This window comes from Theropithecus gelada, chromosome 19 (genome assembly GCF_003255815.1).
Source record: "Theropithecus gelada isolate Dixy chromosome 19, Tgel_1.0, whole genome shotgun sequence".
NCBI lineage: Eukaryota > Metazoa > Chordata > Mammalia > Primates > Cercopithecidae > Theropithecus > Theropithecus gelada.
In genome coordinates, this window is record NC_037687.1 from 22,503,464 (window position 1) to 22,523,371 (window position 19,908).

The following is a 19,908-nucleotide window of genomic DNA, read 5'->3' on the forward strand; positions in this document are numbered from 1 at the left end:
GCAGTGAGCCAAGATCACACCACTGCACCCCCGCCTGGGCAATAAAGCGAGACTTTGTCTCCAAAAAAAAAAAAAAAAAAAAGAGTTAGAGACCTGGTTTCTCATAGTTGCATCACTGCTGTGTGACCTTGGGCAAGTCACTTAACCTCCTTGAGCTATTTTCTTTTCTGGAGTAGGGATGATAAGAGGGCCTATTACCAGGTCATTGTGAGCATTGACAAAGATCATGCGTCCAAAATGCTTAGTTTGGGCTGAGCTATGGGACTTGGTCCGATTGTTTCCACCAGCATCAGCATCCTCACTGTCATTATCACTGGGCAGAGTGGGGAGAGAGGAGTCTTTAGTGAGAGAAGCGGAGTTGAGCTCCGCGTGGATGTGGCTGCAGCATTCATTCATTTATTCAGTAACTGTTGATTGAATGGCTGCTATGTGCCAGACCCTGGGGACACAGCAGGGAAGAAAACAAGACAAATCTCTGGCCTCATGGAGCCGACATTCTTGTGAGAGAGAAAGTGGAAAGGGTGCCCGGGCGCGGTGGCTTACGTCTGTAATCCCAGCACTTTGGGAAGCCGAGGTGGGCAGATCACTTGAGGTCGGGAGTTTGAGACCCGCCTGACCAACATGGAGAAACCCCGTCTCTACTAAAAATACAAAATTAGCCAGGCATGGTGGTGCACGCCTGTAATCCCAGCTACTCGGGAGGCAGAGGTTGTAGTGAGCAGAGATGCACCATTGCACTCCAGCCTGGGCAACAAGAGCAAAACTCTGTCTACAAAAAACAAAACAAAACAAAACAAAAAGGGTGGTAGAGGTGGGTGAGGGGTTTAGAAGATCTTGCTGTCAGTAGGGAGCCATTGAGTGTTGTTGAGTTGGGGGTGGGTGGGTATTATGGTTGGCCTTTTGCATAGTTACCAAAGTACGGGTTAGGAGGGGCTCTTTCTGCCTAACCCCCTACACTGTTCCCAACCATTGTAGTGAAGCTCTTCGAGGTGATTGAGACTGAGAAGACACTGTACCTGGTGATGGAGTATGCAAGTGCCGGTGAGCTGCCCACCCTCTCCACCCTGCCCCTGTGCTGCCTCCCCCTGCCCCTGCACCTGATCCTGACCCCGCTCGGCCTCTGCCCTGCAGGAGAAGTGTTTGACTACCTCGTGTCGCATGGCCGCATGAAGGAGAAGGAAGCTCGAGCCAAGTTCCGACAGGTTGGGGCAGGGCTGAGGGTGGGGCTGACGGGGTGCCTGGGTCCCTGGGAAGGGTGTCCGAGAGCTGGGCATGGTCTAGGCTGTCCAGCGGCCTGGGGGTGGGGCTTAAGTCTGGGCAGGGGTGAAGGTGCAGAGCTGGGTGTGCTGGGCATGCAGTCGTCCAGATGTGAGGGCATCCGGATGTAGGTTTGCAGGTGCCCCTTTGGGTGGGTGAGAGGATGTTTGGGCATGAAGGCGCCCCGGTGGGCAGGTGTTTCTTGTGTGGGGCATGTGGATGTGCCCAGTGCGTAGGTGTGTGGGTGAGGGGGCACAAAGGTGCCAGGGTGCCAGGTGTGAGTGTGCCAGAGTGTGATTCAGAAGATGTGTGGGCAGTAGGTATGTGGGTGTCCAGGTATGTAGGTGTGTGGGGAAGAGGGTGTAGGGCACCCCAGGTAGATGGGCAAGAAAGGGCCGAGGGGTGGTTGTGTAAGTTTGTAGGTACTAGGGCATGCCGGTATGTGGGTGCCCGGGTGTGTGAGTGCCCAGATGTATGGGTTTCCAGGTGTGTGGTAGTGAAGACACCCAGGTGTATAAGAGTGTGGGAGGGGGCCAGGTGTGGGGGTAAGAGGAGATGTGGGTTAGAGGGTGCCCAGGTGTGTGGGGTAAGAGGAGATGCAGGTGTGAGGGTGCCCAGGTGTAGGGTAAGAGGACGTGCAGGTGTGAGGGTGCTTAGGTATGTGGGGTAAAAGGACGTGCAGGTATGAAGGCACCCAGGTGTGGGGTAAGAGGAGATGCGCGTGTGAGGGTGTCCAGGCATGAGGGGTAAGCAGATGTGCTGGTGTGAAGGTGCCAGGTGTGTGGGGTAAGAGGAGATGCAGGTGTGAGGGTGCCGGGGCGTGAGGGGTAAGCCGATGTGCCGGTGTGAGGGTGTCTCTTCGGGACTGTCTAGCTGCCTTGACGCAGCTGTCCTGAACTCAAGGGCCGTAAGCCCTGGTGAGTTGGGGTAGCGTGTCTATCTACAGGTACGGGATATCCTCATGGGAACTTCCAGATGTGAAGGTCAAGAGAGGCTGGTCCCCATGCCTTGGTTCTGACATCCCTGGGCATGGGGGTGTCCTGTGGGAGGCGTGTGTCTGCCCAGATTCCACGGGCACCTCTTGCTGGGACTGAATCGGGGTGTGAGGCCTCAGGTCTCAGGCTGTGCCTTGGGGAGGCCTGGGGCTCGGTTGTGAGTGGTTTCACAGTCCACTGAGGGAGGCTGAGGGTTTCGGGAGCCACAAATAACCAACCTTCCCCCTCCCTCCCAGATCGTTTCGGCTGTGCACTATTGTCACCAGAAAAACATTGTACACAGGGACCTGAAGGTAAGCCCCCGCCCTGCTGTGACCTCGGGGACCCCAGCTCAGCCTTCAGACTTCTCCCTGCCCCCACCCCTCCATGGCTCCCATGGTCTCCAGCGAATTCCCCCAGCCCTTTTCTCCTCCTGCTCCTCCCTCCGCACCCAGCACCCCCTTGACCCTTTCCCAAGCTTTTGTGGCAGAAACAAGGCCAGCAGATGGGGGAGCGGATGGGGAGGAGGGGACAGGAGGAGTGAACAAAGCGGGGAGAAACAAAGTGTCCCAGAACGGCCCTGGATGCTACAGGGCTGTTGGATAAGGATGCTGTGACGTGATAAGGGGTTTGTCGCTCTCAGAGCCTTTGGGACCTTGGCATTCTCCGACCTTAGGACGTTCAGGACTCCTGGAGGATTTAGGTTGCAGAGCCCCAGAGTCACTCTGCCCGCAGGGTGTCTGAGAACTTGAGAAGGGGCTTTGTTTTTAGTTTTGACACAGAGTCTCACACTGTTGCCTAGGTTGGAGTGTAGTGGCCCCATCTCAGCTGGCTGCAACCTCTGCCTCCCGGGTTCAGGCGATTCTCCTGCCTCAGCCTCCCGAGTAGCTGGGATCACAGGTGCCTGTCACCTCACCCGGCTAATTTTCGTATTTTTAGTAGAGACAGGGTTTCACCTTGTTGGCCAGGCTGGTCTTGAACTCCTGACCTCGTGATCCACCTGCCTCAGCCTCCCAAAGTGCTGGAATTACAGATGTGAGCCACCGCGCCCAGTCCCAGAAGGGACTTTGAGAGAAAAACCACTTTGGCCAGGACCAGGCCAGAAGGGACTCAGCGGGGCTCCAGCCCAGCTGCCTGTAGGAGCTGAGCCGGGCAGCCTCCTTGAGTACCTGTGGCCCCAGGGTCCCCATTCCATACCTTCCACTGCATGTCTCTGGCCTCCCGCTCCAAGACCAGGTGGCTGAACGTTTGGTTGGCTCAAATCCCATTGTCTTGACTGTGGTTTTGTGAGCGCCTGTGTGCTAGACGGCATCCTAAGTGCTTTAAGGAAGTGCTTCTGGAACTATTTGTGAGGAAGGACTGGGTTGCTTTTGCTGTTTTGTTATGTTTTTTCTTGCCCATGCTGACGTGTGATAGTTCCATCACAGTTCACTGTAGCCTCGACCTCTTGGGCTCAAGCAGTCCTCCTATCTCAGCCTCCTGAATAGCTGGGACCACAGGTGTGAGCCACCAAGCCTGGCTAATTTTTAATTTTTTTGTAGAGATAGGGGTCTCACTCCATTGCCTAGGCTGGTCTTGAACTCCTGGGCTCAAGTGATCCTCCTGCCTCAGCCTTCTGAGTTACTGGGACTACAGATGGGCACCACCATGCCCAGCTAATTTTTGTATTTTTAGTGAAGACAGGATTTCACCATGTTGGCCAGGCTGGTCTCGAACTGCTGACCTCAGGTGATCCGCCCGCCTTGGCCTCCCAGAGTGCTGGGATTACAGGCGTGAGCCACTGCGCCCAGCCACAAACCCCATTTTAAAAGCTATTATCAGATTCTAAAGATGTAAAATTCCACAGTTGAATTCCTAGGCAGGACCAGGTGCAGTCTCATACCTGTAATCCCAACACTTTGGGAGGCTGAAGTGGGAGGATTGCTTGAGCCCAGAAGTTCGAGAACAGCCTGGGCAACACAGCAAACCCCATCTTTACAAAAAATAATTGTAAAAAATTAGGTTGGCTGGGCGCAGTGGCTCACACCTGTCTCAGCACTTTGGGAGGCCTAGGCAGGTAGATCACTTGAGGCCAGGAGTGCAAGACCAACCTGGGCAACATGGTGAAACTCCATCTCTACTAAAAATACAAAAATTAGCTGGGCGTCGTGGCGTCTGCCTGTAATTCCAGCTGCTTGAGAGGCTGAGGCATGAGAATTGCTTGAACCTGGGAGGTAGAGGTTGCAGTGAGCTGAGATCATGCCAGTGTACTCCAGCCTGGACGACAGAGCAAGACTCCATCTCAAAAAAAAAAACAAAAAAACAAAAAAATTAGGTCGTATGCCTGTAGTCTCAACTACTCAGGAGGCTAAGGCAGAAGGATCCCTGGAGCCCAGGAGGTTGAGGCTGCAGGGAGCCATGATTGCACCACTGCACTCCAACCTGGGTGACAGAGCAAAACCCTGTCTCTAAAAACAACAAAAAATTCAAAAGCAGAAAGCGCATCTGAAAAAAAGAAAAATAATAAAAAATGTAAACAAAAAACAAATTGCTGTAGAGGTTGAAGTGCTAACCCTCTCTTGACTTCCTTCCGCTGGGCCAGGGTGTCCCTCCACACAGCCCTGGAGGCAGCACCTTAGAGGCTTCCATGATTAACCTGGAGGTCGTACGCCCCCTGGTGGAGGGTCCCCAAAGCAGCTAACACGAAGTTTGGGGTCCTATTAGTACACCAGGGGTACCAACCAAGGGGACCAACCCAAATGTGACCTTGGGGCTGGATTGTGGAGCTGCAAATGGCAGGAAAAGAAATGAGGGCGAATCACCTCACCTCAGGCAAAATGAAAAAAAATAGCCGGGGGTGGTGGTATGCACCTGTAGTCCCAGCTACTTGGGAGGCTGAGGCAGGAGAATCACGTGAACCCAGGAGGCAGAGGTTACAGTGAGCTGAGATTGTGCCACTGCACTCCAGCCTGGGTGACAGAATGAGACTCCATCTCAAAAAGAAAAAAAAAAGAGTATATATATATATATATATATATATATATATATATGCCCTGAGCAAGGCAGATGCTATTAGATTCAGGTTTGGGGAGGAGCTCTCTGGTGTGTCTTTGTAGGGTTTGGGCCTTTACTGGGGCAGGAGCTGGGGAAGTGTGGTCCAGAAATAAACCAGGAGACATAGGGAGACCTGGGAGGAAGCCAGGGATGCTGGTGACCTGGGCGAGGGAAAGACTGCAGTTGGGATGGACCAGACGCGGGTAATATTTTGAAAGGTGGAACTGTGCGTCTGTTTGTAGTCAGAAGGCTGGAGGCTTCTTCCTCCACGCACTGTGGAAATGGGTGGCCTTGTTTAGATTCTAGTTCTGCTGCTTTCTTGCAGTGGGCATGAGGTGTGGCCTCCCTGAGCCTCTGTTTCCTCCCCTGTGAAATGGCAATTGTAAGACTGCATGCCACAAAAAAATAGACAAAACTTTATAACAATACAGAACGTTTATTTATTTATTTATTTTTGAGATGGAGTCTCGCTGTGTTGCCCAGGCTGGAGTACAGTGATGCAGTCTCAGCTCACATGATTCTCCTGCCTCAGCCTCACGAGTTGCTGGGATTACAGGCACCCGCCACTACACCTGGCTAATTTTTGTATTTTTAGTAGAGAGGGGGTTTCACCATGTTACTCAAGCTAGTCTCGAACTCCTGACCTCAGGAGATCCGCCTGCCTTGGCCTCCCAAAGTGCTGAGATTACAGGCATGAGCCACAGTGTCCGGCCAGGAAATGTTTACTGATCACTGACTGCGTTCTAGGGGCTGCTGTGAGCACTTTACACTTAAACCCACAACAGTGCTTGAGGCAGGTGTTGGGATCACCCTCGGTTTACATACAAGGAAACTGAGGCACAGAGAGGTTTGGTAACCTACCTAAAGTCCCACAGCGAGTAAGTGGTGGCGCTGGGATTTGCAGCGGGAATTCTCCAAGAGTCTGTTGTTTCACCTTCACATTATGCAGACGGACACTGTTATAATTGATAGTCAACAGAGCCCAGTGCATGGTAGGTATGCAACCAGGATTAAATTATTGCTTTCATTTTCCTGGGTCTTGAGCAATCAGGCCTTATTTTGTTTCTGCTGGGTAACCTGAGGCTCCAAGAGGGGCAGGAGATTACCTGAAGACCCCCAGCTCTGCAGACCACACGGGGTAATAGTGATATTCCCTAGTGTTCACTGGGTATGAAATACTGTTTTAGCTTTTCTTTTTTTTTTTTTTTTTCCCCGAGATGGAGCTCTTGTCGCCCAGGCTGGAGTGCAGTGGCGCAATCTTGGCTTACTGCAAGCTCTGCCTCCCGGGTTCACACCATTCTCCTGCCTCAGCCTCCCAAGTAGCTGGGATTACAGGCGCCTGCCACTATGCCCGGCTAATTTTTTTTTGTATTTTTTAGTAGAGACGGGGTTTCACTGTGTTAACCAAGATGGTCTTGATCTCCTGACCTCGTGATCCGCCCATCTCGGCCTCCCAAAGTGCTGGGATTATAGGTGTGAGCCACCGCACCCAGCTGCTTTTCTTTATTTTGAGACAAGTTCTCTGTTGCCCAGGCTGGAGTGCAGTGGCATAGTCTTAGCTCAATGCAGCCTCTGCCTCCCAGGTTCAAGCAATTTTTGTGCCTCAGCCTCCTGAGTACCTGGGACTACCGGCACATACCACCGTGGCAGCTCATTTTTATTTTTATGTTTTTTTGAGACAGAGTTTCGTTCTCGTTGCCCAGGCTGGAGTGCAATGGCGTGATCTCGGCTCACCGCAACCTCCGCCTCCCGGGTTCAAGCGATTCTCCTGCCTCAGCCTCCTGAGTAGTTGGGATTACAGGCATGCGCCACCATGCCCAGCTAATTTTGTATTTTTAGTAGAGACGAGATTTCTCCATGTTGGTCAGGCTGGTCTTGAACTCCCGACCTCAGGTGATCCACCCACCTCAGCTTCCCAAAATGCTGGGATTACAGGGGTGAGCCACCATGCCCAGCCCGTGCTAGGTTTTCTATGCGGATTAACTCATAATTCTCAAACTACTCTATGAAGTAGGGACTAAGATTATCCCCATTCTATGGATGAGGAAACTGAGGCTCAGTGAGGTAAAGTCACTACCTAAGGTCAGGCAGAGAGTAAGGGACAGGCCCAAGAATTGATCCCTGTGGGCCAACCCTAGAGCCTGTGCTCCTGTCCGCCTCCCACGTCCACGAAGGGCTTTGGCCTCGAGTCCCTCTCCTCCTCTCCCCGCAGGCTGAGAACCTCTTGCTGGATGCCGAGGCCAACATCAAGATCGCTGACTTTGGCTTCAGCAACGAGTTCACGCTGGGCTCAAAGCTGGACACGTTCTGTGGGAGCCCCCCATACGCTGCCCCGGAGCTGTTTCAGGGCAAGAAGTACGACGGGCCGGAGGTGGACATCTGGAGCCTGGGAGTCATCCTGTACACCCTCGTCAGCGGCTCCCTGCCCTTCGACGGGCACAACCTCAAGGTACCAGGCAGGGCTGGGTGTGGCGGTGTCAGCCCCTCCCAACAGTCAGGCCCCCATCCCCCACACACCTCCCCTGCAGAGGGCCTCAGTGGTGGGACTGGCCTGAGTTCCCATGGGAAGACGGGACAGGCAGGATTCAAGTCCCCTCTGCAGTGAGGCCGGCTGGATGGACTGTGCCATGCTGGGGTTAAGGGCATGATCTTTGCAGCCAACAGGCTTGAGTTCAAATCCTGACTCATCCGTTCACTGAGCTAATATTTATGGCCCACTTCTCTGTGTCAGGCTCTGTCTTGGGCTTTGCATGTAAGGCGAGAACAAAAACTCCCGCTTGGCTGGGTGCGGTGGCTCATGCCTGTAATCCCAGCACTTTGGGAGGCAGAGGCAGGAGGATCGCTTGAGCCTGGGAGTTCGAGACCAGCCTGGGTAACATAGGGAGATGCTGTCTCTACAAAAAATACAAAAATTAACTGGGCATAATGGCGCACGCCTGTAGTCCCAGCTACTTGGGAGGCTGACGTGGGAGGATCACTTGAGCCTGGGAGATCAAGACTGCAGTGAGTTGAGATCGTGCCACTGCCCTCCAACCTGGGTGACACAGGGAGACCCTGTCTCCAAAAAGAAATTAAAAAACAAACGAAAAAACCCTGCCCTCGTATATGCTATGCTGTGGGTGAACCTTGAAAACATTGTGCTAAGTAACAGAAGCCAGTCATGTAAGGTCACAGAGTGTATGATTCCATTAATGTGAAATGTCCACAATAGGCAAATCCATAGAGACAGAAAGGGGATTACTGGTTGCCTGAGGCTGGCGGGGAGAAGCGAGTTGGAGGCTGATTGCCAAAGGGTACAGGGTTTCTTTTGAGGGGATGAAAAATGTTCTAAAATTGAATGTAGCAGCCGGCCTGGTGGCTCACACCTGTAGTCCCAGCACTTTGGGAGGCTGAGGCGGGTGGATCACTTGAGGTCAGGAGTTCGAGACCAGCCTGGCCAACGTGGTGAAACCCCATCTCTTCTAAAAATACAAAAATTAACTGGGTATGGTGGCAGGGGCCTGTAATCCCAGCTACTCGGGAGGCTGAGGCAGGAGAATTGCTTGAACCCGGGAGGCGGAGGTTGCAGTGAGTCGAGATCGTGCCATTGCACTCCAGCCTGGGTGACAGAGCGACACTCTGTCTCAAAAAAATAAATAAATAAAATCGAATGTAGTAATGATTGTACAACTCCGTGCGTATACTAAAAACCATCTAATTGTGCACTTCGCTTCAAACAAAACAATTCCTGTCTTCTCAGACTAACATTCCTACTGGAGCCAGGCAGCTAACAAAACAAATACGCGAACTAGATACGATATCAGATGCTAGCCAGTGCTATGCGGGGTGGGGGGAATATTGTAAGGGGGTGGGAGGTGTGGGCTGAGTTGTTGCTTGCTTTATTTTTTTTTTTTTCCTTTGAACTTTTTGTTTTGAACCATTGCCAATCTATGGAAAAGTTGCAACAATAGAGCGAATAACACATGGTATGTTTCAGGAGCTTCACAATCGCTGGCCTGTGTCCACATTTGCTGTATCTGTCTGTATTTGCACATGATCTTTGCTGCCGTCATTGGTATTGATGAGACATTTGACAGTTGCAGACACTGTGTCCTTTTATCCCTAAAGGCGACAGCGGGTTATCTCCTGAGACCAGGGGCGTTTTCCTGTTGATGGTGACATACAGGAAATACAACAGTGGTATAATCCTGGCCTCTACCCCATGGCCCGTACTCAGATTTCATCCACCATCCCACGAATATCTTTGGCAGCTCCTTTTTTTTTTTCCCAGTCAGGGATCCACTCGGGTCCCCGAGTTGCATTTAGCTGCGCCATCTCTTGTGTCTCCTTTCATCCGGAACAGTTCTCAGCCTCTCTTTTGTCTTTCGTGACATTGACATTATCAATTAGTTCAGGCCAGTTAATTTTGCAGAACATCCCTCAATTTGGGTTGCCTGGTGTTTCCTCTCGATTGGAATCCGGGGTGCATTGGGGCAGGAATTCTGCAGCTGGGACGCTCTGCCCTGCTCTGCGTGGTCCATGAGGAGCACGTACTGTGATCTGAAATTGGAAAGTCAGGGAAATTCTTGCAGGGGACAGACCACCAAAGCAGAGCCCTCAGTGATGAAGAGGAGGGAGTCGCTTCTTCACAGTGGCCTTGGCCAAGTAGCCAACCCCTCTAAGCCTCAGTCTCACCTGCTGTTCAGTGAGGATCATAAAGATACCAACCCTGTAGGCTGGGCGCGGTGGCTCACGCCTGTAATCCCAGCACGTTGGGAGGCCGAGGCGGGCAGATCATGAGGTCAGGAGATCGAGACCATCCTGGCTAACACGGTGAAACCCCATCTCTACTAAAAATACAAAAAATAAACTGGGCATGGTGGCGGGCACCTGTAGTCCCAGCTACTCAGGAGGCTGAGGCCGGAGAATGGCATGAACCCAGGAGGCGGAGCTTGCAGTGAGCCGAGATGGTGCCACCGCACTCCAGCCTAGGCGACAGAGTGAGACTCCGTCTCAAAAAAAAAAAAAAAAAGATGATACCAACCTTGTGGCAGATTTTTAAGGACTGGCTGAGATCTGGGATGCAAAGTGCTCATTCAAGACAGCCTCCTGGCCAGGCGCAGTGGCTCACGCCTGTAATCTCAGCACTTTGAGAGGCTGGGGCGGGCGGATCACCTGAGGTCAGGAGTTCAAGACCAGCCTGGCCAATGTGGTAAAATCCCGTCTCTACTAAAAACACAAAAATTAGCCGTGCGTGGTGGCGCACACCTGTAATCCTAGCTACTCGGGAGGCTGAGGCAGGAGAATCACTTGAACCAGGGAGGCAGAGGTTGTAGTGAGCTGAGATCACACCACTGCACTCCAGCCTGGACAACAGAGCAAGACTCTGTCTCAAAAAAACAAAACAAACAAACAAAAAAGCCTCTGACACTCCGGCCATAGCTGAAGCCTGGGGTAGGGAGGGGCTGTCACAGAATAATTTTTCTGAGCCTCAAGCATGAAGCTAAGAGACCTTTTTGAAGGGCCAGGCCAGTGTCTCACCTGCCCCAGGCCCTTGTCACTTTCTGCCTTCCTGGTGTTCCCACCAGGCACTCCTGGCCTTGCTGGGCAAAGGAGGCACACAGCTGAGAAGAGGCAGGTTCTAGCTCTGTCATTTCCTTTCTGAGTGACCTTGGACATGTCCTTTTCTGAACCTCAATTTCCCCACCTGTAAGATGAAGACATTAAGAGTATTCGGGACAGGTGTGGTGGCTCACGCCTATAATCCCAGCACCTTGGGTGGCCGAGGCGGGCAGATCACTGGAGGTCAGTAGTTCGAGACCAGCCTGGCCAACGTGGTGAAACCCCGTCTGTACTAAAAATACAAAAAGTAGCCAGGTGTGGTGGTGCACGCCTGTAGTCCCAGGTACTCGGGAGACTGAGGCAGGAGAATCACTTGAATCTAGGAGACAGAGGCTCCAGTGAGCCGAGATTGCACCTCTGCACTCCAGCCTGGACGACAGAGCAAGACTCCATCTCAAAAAAATAAAAAGAGTTTGACACCAGCCTGGGCAACATTGCAAGATCCCATCTCTACAAAAAGAAAAAATTTTTGTAATTAGCCGGGCATTGTGGTGCATGCCTGTAGTCCCAGCTACTTGGGATGCTGAGGTGGGAGAATTGCTTCAGCCCAGGAGTTCCAGGCTACAGCAAACTATGATCACACCACTGCATCCAGCTTGGGTGACAGAGCAAGAGCCTGTCTCTTTTTTTTAAAAAAAAAAAAAAAAAAAAAAAAAAAAGCATCTGCTTACAGCCCGTCTGCATATGTTAAGCCCTTCGCTGGAGCTTGGCATCTGGCCACAGCATCATGCTTGGGAGCTGCGCTGGAGGTGGCAGTGGTGGCCTGATGGCTGCTGCTCCCCATCACATGACAGGCAGTGTGGCATGGTGGTCACACAGCACAGGCTCCAGAGCCAAGGCCCTGCCACTTTCTGGCTGTGCAATTCTGGGACAAGTGACCAAACCCCTCCGGGCCTCAACCTCCTCGTCTGGAAAGTGGGCATTATAACTGGGCTTCGCGGTGTTGTGAAAATTGATGTAATATGCATAAAGCACTTAGAACACTGCCTGCTAAGGGGTAAGTGTCCTGAAAGTGATTCACATTAAATATTAATAGCCCTTTATGATCTGCAGAGGCTCCCCAGGCATGGGCATCTTTCAGCCATTTTAGGAGAATGCCCCAGCAGAGACCCTGTCCCAAAGGAGTCCTGTTCACCCCCCACGCTCACTTCATTCCTACCGGTTTTCTGCCTCCCTCCGTTTTTTTGTTTGTTTTTGTTTTTTGAGACAAGGTCTCAGTCACCCAGGCTGGAGTGCGGTGGTGCAGTCACTGCTCGGTGCAACCTCAACCTCCCAGGCTCAAGCAATCCTCCTGCTTCAGCCTCCCGAGTAGCTAGGACCACAGGCATATACCACCACACCTGGCTAATTTTTGTAATTTTTGTAGAGACGGAGTCTCACTGTGTTGCCCAGGCTGGTCTCGAACTTGCGGGCTCAAGCGATCTTCCCCCCTCGGCCTCCCAAAGTGCTGGGATTATAGGCATGAGCCACCACGCCTGGCTGTTGCCGTTTTTTATTCAGATGGAAAGAGCTCCCCCTGGTCTGCCAAGCCATGGATTTATCTGATTTTTCACAGCTTTGGTAGGGCCTCTCATAAATGGCCCTTAAAGAGAAAGCCATCAGATAAATCCATGAATGGCCTTGAGGAGTATGTCTTTGGACAACAGGCATGGCTTGGGGAGGGGAGAGATGGGAAGGCAGGAGGGGCAGTAGGGTCTTCTCCTTGCCCTTGAGTGAATCTCGTATTTACATACCGCTGGCTCTGGGACAGGCATGTGGTAAGCATTTTACAGATTTTTTTTTTTTTTTTTTTTTTTTTTTGAGACGGAGTCTTGCTCTGTCTCCCAGGCTGGAGTGCAGTGGCACGATCTCAGCTCACTGCAACCTCCGCCTCCTGGGTTCAAGTGATTCTCCTGCCTCAGCCTCCCACATAGCTGGGATTACAGGCTTCCGCTACCACACCTGGCTCATTTTTTTTTTTTTAAGTAGAGATGGGGTTTCGCCATGTTGGCCAGGCTGGTCTCAATCTCCTGACCTCAGGTGATCCACCTGCCTTAGCCTCCCAAAGTGTTGGAATTACAGGTGTGAGCCACGGCACCTGGCCACATTTTTACAGATATTAACTCACTTGTACCCTGGCAGCAAGCATGTGAAGTGGGTCCTGTAATCCCTTTCACAGATAAGGAGACTGAGGCCCCAGTGGCTGACTCACTTACCTACCTCCCTCTTACCTAACTTAGAGAATAAACTTTTTTTTTTTTTTTTTGAGACGGAATCTTGCCCTGTCACCCAGGCTGGAGTGCAGTGGCGTGATCTCAACTCACTGCAACCTCCACCTCCTGAGAGTTTAAGCGATTCTCGTGCCTCAGCCTCCCAACTAGCTGGGACTACAGGCAGCCACCACCACACCCAGCTAATTTTTGTATTTTTAGTGGAGCTAGGGTTTCACCATGTTAGCCAGGCTGGTCTCAAACTCCTGACCTCAGGCGATCTACCCATCTCTGCCTCCCAAAGTGCTGGGATTACAGGTGTGAGCCACCGTGCCTGGCCAGAGAATAAACTTTCTCTGCAAGTTTTCCTCTGAATGAAAAGTTATGTAGCTTAAGTTTTTTGTTTGTTTGTTTGTTTTTTGTTTTCTTGTAGAGACAGACTGGTTGTTCAGGCTGGTCTTGAACTCCTGGGTTCAAGTGATCCCCCTCCCTCGGCCTCCCAAAATGTTTGGATTACAGGTGTGCACCACCATGCTCAGGTCATTTTTTATTTTTTGTAGAGATGAGGTCTCCCTGTGTTGCCCAGGCTGTTCTTGAACTCCTGGGCTCAAGCGATCCTCCCGTCTTGGCCTCCATGCTTGGCCAAGAATTTTTTTTTTTTTAATTGCAGGGTCCGTATGATGTTCCCATTTTATGGATAGGGAACTGAGGTCAGGAGAGAGGAATGGGGTTTTGCCTGCCTTGTCAAGAGCTGGGACTCAGAGCTTCTGTCACTTCTATCAAAGGGGCTGGGACAAAGGTGTGTGTGCGCGCGCGCGCATACGCATGTGTGTGTGTGTGTGTGAGTGTATGTGTGAGTGTGTGTATATGTGTGTATGTGTGTGCGCGTGCGTATGTGCCGTGTGTGTATGTACGTGTGCACACGTGTATGTGTGTGTGCGTGTGTAGAGTGTGTGTGTGTGTATGTGTGTCACAGTGCGTGTATGTGTGTGCGTGCGCACGCGTGTGTGTGTGTAATAGGTGGGGGGCGAGGCAGACCCCCCTCCTCCAGTAACCCCCTCCCTGCAGGAGCTGCGGGAGCGAGTCCTCAGAGGGAAGTACCGGGTCCCTTTCTACATGTCAACAGACTGTGAGAGCATCCTGCGGAGATTTTTGGTGCTGAACCCAGCTAAACGCTGTACTCTCGAGGTGAGCCCAGCCTCACAGCCAGCGGGGGCCCTTCTTGTCTCCTGACTCCCCTAAACTCTGCCTGCCCCCACCCACAAAAGCCTTCTTGACACACTTTTCCTCTCCCGTGCCCACCTAAGATCTGCCGCTGGTGAGTGGGGGTAGACAGGCCGTCCAGGGAAAAGCTCCCGGGCCTGTCCTGACGCCACCCCCCCGACAGGCTCACCCACTCCCCGCCTTGCCAGTAATTAGCTAATGAGCTCCTAGGATGATTACAGGGTGCCAGGGACCCAGATGATGCGGAGGAGGGAGGGTGGCATCAGGAGGCTCCGGCAGGGGACGCGGGGGAGAGGGAGGCCCAGGAGGCGCTATCTCTTAGGAAGCCCACAATACTGGGTGTTAGGCCTCGGAGGTTTGGGGCAGGGCAGGTAGCCCCACCTGGGGGCCTCTGGGAGGTGGGAAGCTGTATGATTCCTTCTGACACCTGTCTTCCGCCTTCCCTGCTCCTGATGCCTGCAGCAAATCATGAAAGACAAATGGATCAACATCGGCTATGAGGGTGAGGAATTGAAGCCATACACAGAGCCCGAGGAGGACTTCGGGGACACCAAGAGAATCGGTGAGGGTCAGGGAGAGCCGTCCTGTCACCCAGGATGGAGTGCAGTGGCTCAATCTCAGCTCACTGCAACCTCCACCTCCCAGAATCAGGAGATTCTTGTTCCTCAGCCTCCCAAGTAGCTGTGTCCACAGGCACCTGCCACCATGCCCAGCTAATTTTTGTTATTTTTAGTAGAGACAGGGTTTTGCCATGTTGGCCATGCTAGTCTCTAACTCCTGACCTCAGGTGATCGGCCTACCTCAGCCTCCCAAATTGCCGGGATCACAGGTGTGAGCCACTGCACCTGGCCCGTGTTCACTTTGATATTAAGACATAAAAAGAGACCAGGCGAGGTGGCTCATGCCTGTAATCCCAGCTCTTTGGGAGGTCGAGGTAGGAGAATCACTTGAGCTCAGGAGTTGGAGACCAGCCTGTCCAACACAGGGAGACCCTGTCTGTACAAAAAAATAAAAAGCCAGTTGTGGTGGTGTGCACTTGTAGTCTCAGCTACTCAGGAAGCTGAGGTAGGAGGATCCCTTGAGCCCAACAATTTGAGGCTGTAGTGAGCTATGATCATGCCACTGTACTCCAGGCGACAGGGTGAGACCCTGTCTCAAAAAAAGGAAAAAGGGCCAGGCGCAGTGACTCACGCCTATAATCTCAGCACTTTGGAAGGCTGAGGTTGCCAGATCACCTGAGGTCAGGAGTTCGAGACTGGCCTGGCCAACATGATGAAACCTCGTCTCTACTAAGAATACAAAAATTAGATGAGTGTGGTAGCGGGCACCCATAATCCCAGCTCCTCTGGAGGCTGAGGCATGAGAATTGCTTGAATCCAGGAGGCAGAGGTTGCAGTGAGCTGAGATCACGCTGCTGCACTCCACCCTGGGCAACGAGCAAAATTCCATCTAAAGTAATAATAATAATAATTACGCTATTTACCATTAAATGGCAAAATCCAGAATTCCTTTTGCATCAACCTAATTATATTAATAGGTTGAACACAACAAAAAGTTGAACCATTTGAAATTGCCATTTTATTGGTTTAAAGTTGTCAGTACCACCAATTTTGTATGGTTTAACCTAATAGTGATAATTTATTCTGTCACATAACTAAAATGAATAGAGTATGCAGCCTTCAGGCACAGTTGAATCCAGGTACTCAGAGACAGTTTTGGGGAATGTTTTCTATGGTAGCTTTTTCCCAGGCTGCTGTCACCCCAGGAGGCAAGCAGATCTGGGTCACATGCCTGCAATGAACCAGTCAGTGTGGCTTTGGGTGTAGAACACACTAATTAGCCAGACCTGGGTTATCTGCCTGCCTTAGGGTTGGAGCAGGGGGGCCATCCACATCATCTGAGCGGAAAGAATGTTCTTTCTTTCTTTCTTTCTTTTTTTTTTTTTTTTTTTTTTTTGAGACGGAGTCTCGCTCTGTCGCCCAGGCTGGAGTGCAGTGGCCGGATCTCAGCTCACTGCAAGCTCCGCCTCCCGGGTTCACGCCATTCTCCTGCCTCAGCCTCACAAGTAGCTGGGACTACAGGCGCCCGCCACCTCGCCCGGCTAGATTTTTATATTTTTTAGTAGAGACAGGGTTTCACCGTGTTAGCCAGGATGGTCTCGATCTCCTGAGCTTGTGATCCGCCCGTCTCGGCCTCCCAAAGTGCTGGGATTACAGGCTTGAGCCACTGTGCCCGGCCCTTTTTTTTTTTTTTTTGAGACGGAGTCTCACTTTGTCGCCCAGGCTACAGTGCAGTGGCGGGATCTCTGCTCACTGCAAGCTCTGCCTCCTGGTTTCACCCCATTCTCCTGCCTCAGCCTCCCGAGTAGCCGGGACTACAGGCGCCCACCACCACACCTGGCTAATTTTTTCATATTTTTAGTAGAGATGGGGTTTCACTGTGTTAGCCAGGATGGTCCAGATCCCCTGACCTCGTGATCTGCCTGCCTCGGCCTCCCAAAGTGCTGGGATTACAGGCGTGAGCCACCGCGCCCGGCCAAGAATGTTCTTTCAGAGGAAATCAGCATGCTGTTGGGAAGGCCTTGAGGATGGATACTGGACAGGTCAAAGAGCAGACACCGCTGAATGATACGGAAATGGGTGGAAGTGGGTCAGGTGCAGTGGCTTATGCCTGTAATCCCAGCACTTTGGGAGGTCCAGGTGGGTGGATTGCTTGCGCCCGGGAATTTCAGACCACCCTGGATAACATAGCAAAACCCTGTCTCTACTAAAAATACAAAAACCGAGGTGGGAGGATCAGCTGAGCCTGGGGAGGCCGAGGCTGCAGTGAGCTGTGATTGTGCCACTGCACTCCAGCCTGGGTGACAGAGTGACACCCCGTCTCAAAAAAAAAAAAAAAAGAGAAATGAGTAGAAGTTAAAGTTTCCGGAAGTCTGAACCTTCTCTCCATCCCCGCTTCCCAGAGGTGATGGTGGGTATGGGCTACACACGGGAAGAAATCAAAGAGGCCTTGACCAGCCAGAAGTACAACGAAGTGACCGCCACCTACCTCCTGCTGGGCAGGAAGACTGAGGTCAGAGGGCGCCAGGGGCCCTTGGGAATGCATGATGCCTGGGTGGAGGGACTTGGGGTGCAGAAGAGCCTCATCTGTCATCCTCTCACAGGAGGGTGGGGACCGGGGCGCCCCAGGGCTGGCCCTGGCACGGGTGCGGGCGCCCAGCGACACCACCAATGGAACAAGTTCCAGCAAAGGCACCAGCCACAGCAAAGGGCAACGGAGTTCCTCTTCCACCTACCACCGTCAGCGCAGGCATAGCGATTTCTGTGAGTATCAACCCCACTCCCTCACGCGCCCTCCTCCTCCTCCCCAAGGCCCAGACTTACAGTTATATCAGGGTTCTCTGATTGGCAAGCCACAGAAGCCCACTGGAGCTAACTGCAGAGAGGGAAGAATGTCTTATAAAGACACAGGGCATTGCACGGAACTTGGAGGCAGGAGTGCACAGCCAGGCTCAGGAAGGGATTAAAACCGGAAAAGCAGCCAGACCCAGAGCAGACACTCTCTGTCCTGCTTCCTCTCTGCTTGTGTGGTTTTTCCTTTGTCGCTTACTTATCTCATCCTATCTTTTTTCCTGATCTCCTAGCTCCCCGATTTTTTTTTTTTTTTTTTTTTGAGATGGAGTCTCACTCTGTCGCCCAGGCTGGAGTGCAGTGGTGTGATCTCGGCTCACTGCAACCTTTCCCGCCCGGATTCCAGCGATTCTCCTGCCTCAGCCTCTTGGAGTAGCTGGGATTACAGGTGCCTGCCATAGTACCCAGCCAATTTTTGTGTTTTCAGTATAGAGACGGGGTTTCACCATGTTGGCCAGGCTGGTCTTGAACTCCTGACTTCATGATGCCCCCTCAGCCTCCCAAAGTGCTGGGATTACAGGTGTGAGTCACCATGCCCAGCCTTTTTTTTTTCTTTTCTTTTCTTTTTTTTTTTTTTTTTGAGACAGAGTCTCACTCTGTATCCCAGGCTGGAGTGCAGTGTCGTGATCTTGGCTCACGGCAACCTCTGGCTCCCGGGTTCAAGCCATTCTTGTGCCTCAGGCTCCTGAGTAGACGGGATTACAGGCACCTGCCACCACACCTGGCTAATTTTTGTATTTTTAGTAGAGAAGGGTTTCACCACATTGGCCAGGCTGCTCTTGTACTCCTGACCTCATGATCTGCCCACCTCAGCCTCCCAAAGTGCTGGGATTATAGGCGTAAGCCATTGCACCTTGCCCCCGATTTCTTGCCTTAGAGACCAGACCAAATGCCAGCTGGAATCTCTTTGGTCCAGGATGAAGCTCTGATATCAGAGTCCAGTTTGAATTAATCCACTGTAACTGGGGCACAGGAGGACACATTGTACAAAGTGGCTGCTGAGAGCCTGCCCTCTGGCTTTGCCTCCACACTGAAGTGAAGGAGGCTCTTCCTAGTGGAAGAGGGCTGGGTAGACAGCTGATTATACCCCACATTCTGCAGCTGACAGACATTTCATCTGCTGCAGAAAATTAAGAGAGAGTCTGAGTTTAAATCTGGGCCGGGCACGGTGGCTCACGTCTGTAATTCCTTGGGGAGGCCAAGGTGGGCGGATCACCTGAGGTTGGGAGTTTGAGACTGGCCTGGCCAACATGGTGAAACCCTGTCTCTACTAAAAATACAAAATTAGCTGAGCGTGTTGGTGCGTGCCTATAATCCCAGCTACGCGGGAGGCTGAAGCGGGAGAATTGCTTGAAACTGGGAGGCCAAGGTTGCAGTGAGCCGAGATCACACCACCGCACTCCAGCCTGAGCAACAGAGAGACCTCGTCTCAAAAAAATTAAAAAAAGAAAAAAAAATGGATACACCCACCATCAGCACCCATTATGCATAGAAACTTCCAAGAGGTCCTTTAACCCACACACTCCTCAAATTTTAACCCTCTCTGCTATTTTTTTTAATGGCTTTATTAAGGTTAAAATTCATATCCCAAACAACATACCCATTTAAAGTGCGCAATTCAGGCCGGGCACAGTGGCTCACACCTGTAATCCCAGCACTTTGGGAGGCTGAGGCAGGAGGATTGCTTGAGCCCAGGAGTTCTAGACCAGCCTAGGCAACAAAGCAAGACCCTGTCTCTACAAAAAATTAAACATTGGCCAGACGTGGTGGCTCATGCCTGTAATCCCAGCACTTTAGGAGGCCGAGGTGGGCGGATCACGAGGTCAGGAGTTCAAGACCAGCCTGGCCAAGATGGTGAAACCCCATCTCTACTAAAAATACAAAAAAAGCCAGGTATGGTGGCAGGCACCTGTAGGGAGACTGAGGCAGAGAATTGCTTGAACCTGGCAGGTGGAGGTTGCAGTGAGCCAAGATCATGCCACTGCACTCCAGCCTGGGCCACAAAGCGAGACTCTGTCCCCCTGCCCCCCGAGAAATTAAAAATTAGGTGTGGTAGTGCACACCTGTGGTCCCAGCTACTTGGAAGGCTGAGGTAGGAAGACCACTTGAACCTAGGAGATCGAGGTCATGGTGAGCCGTGATCGCGCCACTGCACTCCAGCCTGGGTGACAGAGCGAGACCTTACCTCAAAAAGTAAATTAAAAAGTGCACAATTCAATG

The 19,908-nt window shown here is 51.9% G+C and overlaps 1 protein-coding gene across 2 annotated transcripts in view; it reads left to right on the forward strand.

The window, feature by feature from the left end:
- Window positions 1-19,908, forward strand: part of MARK4 (microtubule affinity regulating kinase 4) — a 53,750-nt gene that overhangs the window by 12,768 nt on the left and 21,074 nt on the right. For both annotated transcript variants that reach the window (XM_025366362.1, XM_025366361.1), the window contains exons 5-12: window positions 976-1,041; window positions 1,132-1,202; window positions 2,489-2,545; window positions 7,477-7,713; window positions 14,123-14,242; window positions 14,741-14,840; window positions 17,241-17,350; window positions 17,442-17,601. In XM_025366362.1, the coding sequence (XP_025222147.1) occupies window positions 976-1,041; window positions 1,132-1,202; window positions 2,489-2,545; window positions 7,477-7,713; window positions 14,123-14,242; window positions 14,741-14,840; window positions 17,241-17,350; window positions 17,442-17,601 (921 nt within the window). The remainder of the gene's footprint in view (window positions 1-975; window positions 1,042-1,131; window positions 1,203-2,488; window positions 2,546-7,476; window positions 7,714-14,122; window positions 14,243-14,740; window positions 14,841-17,240; window positions 17,351-17,441; window positions 17,602-19,908) is intronic.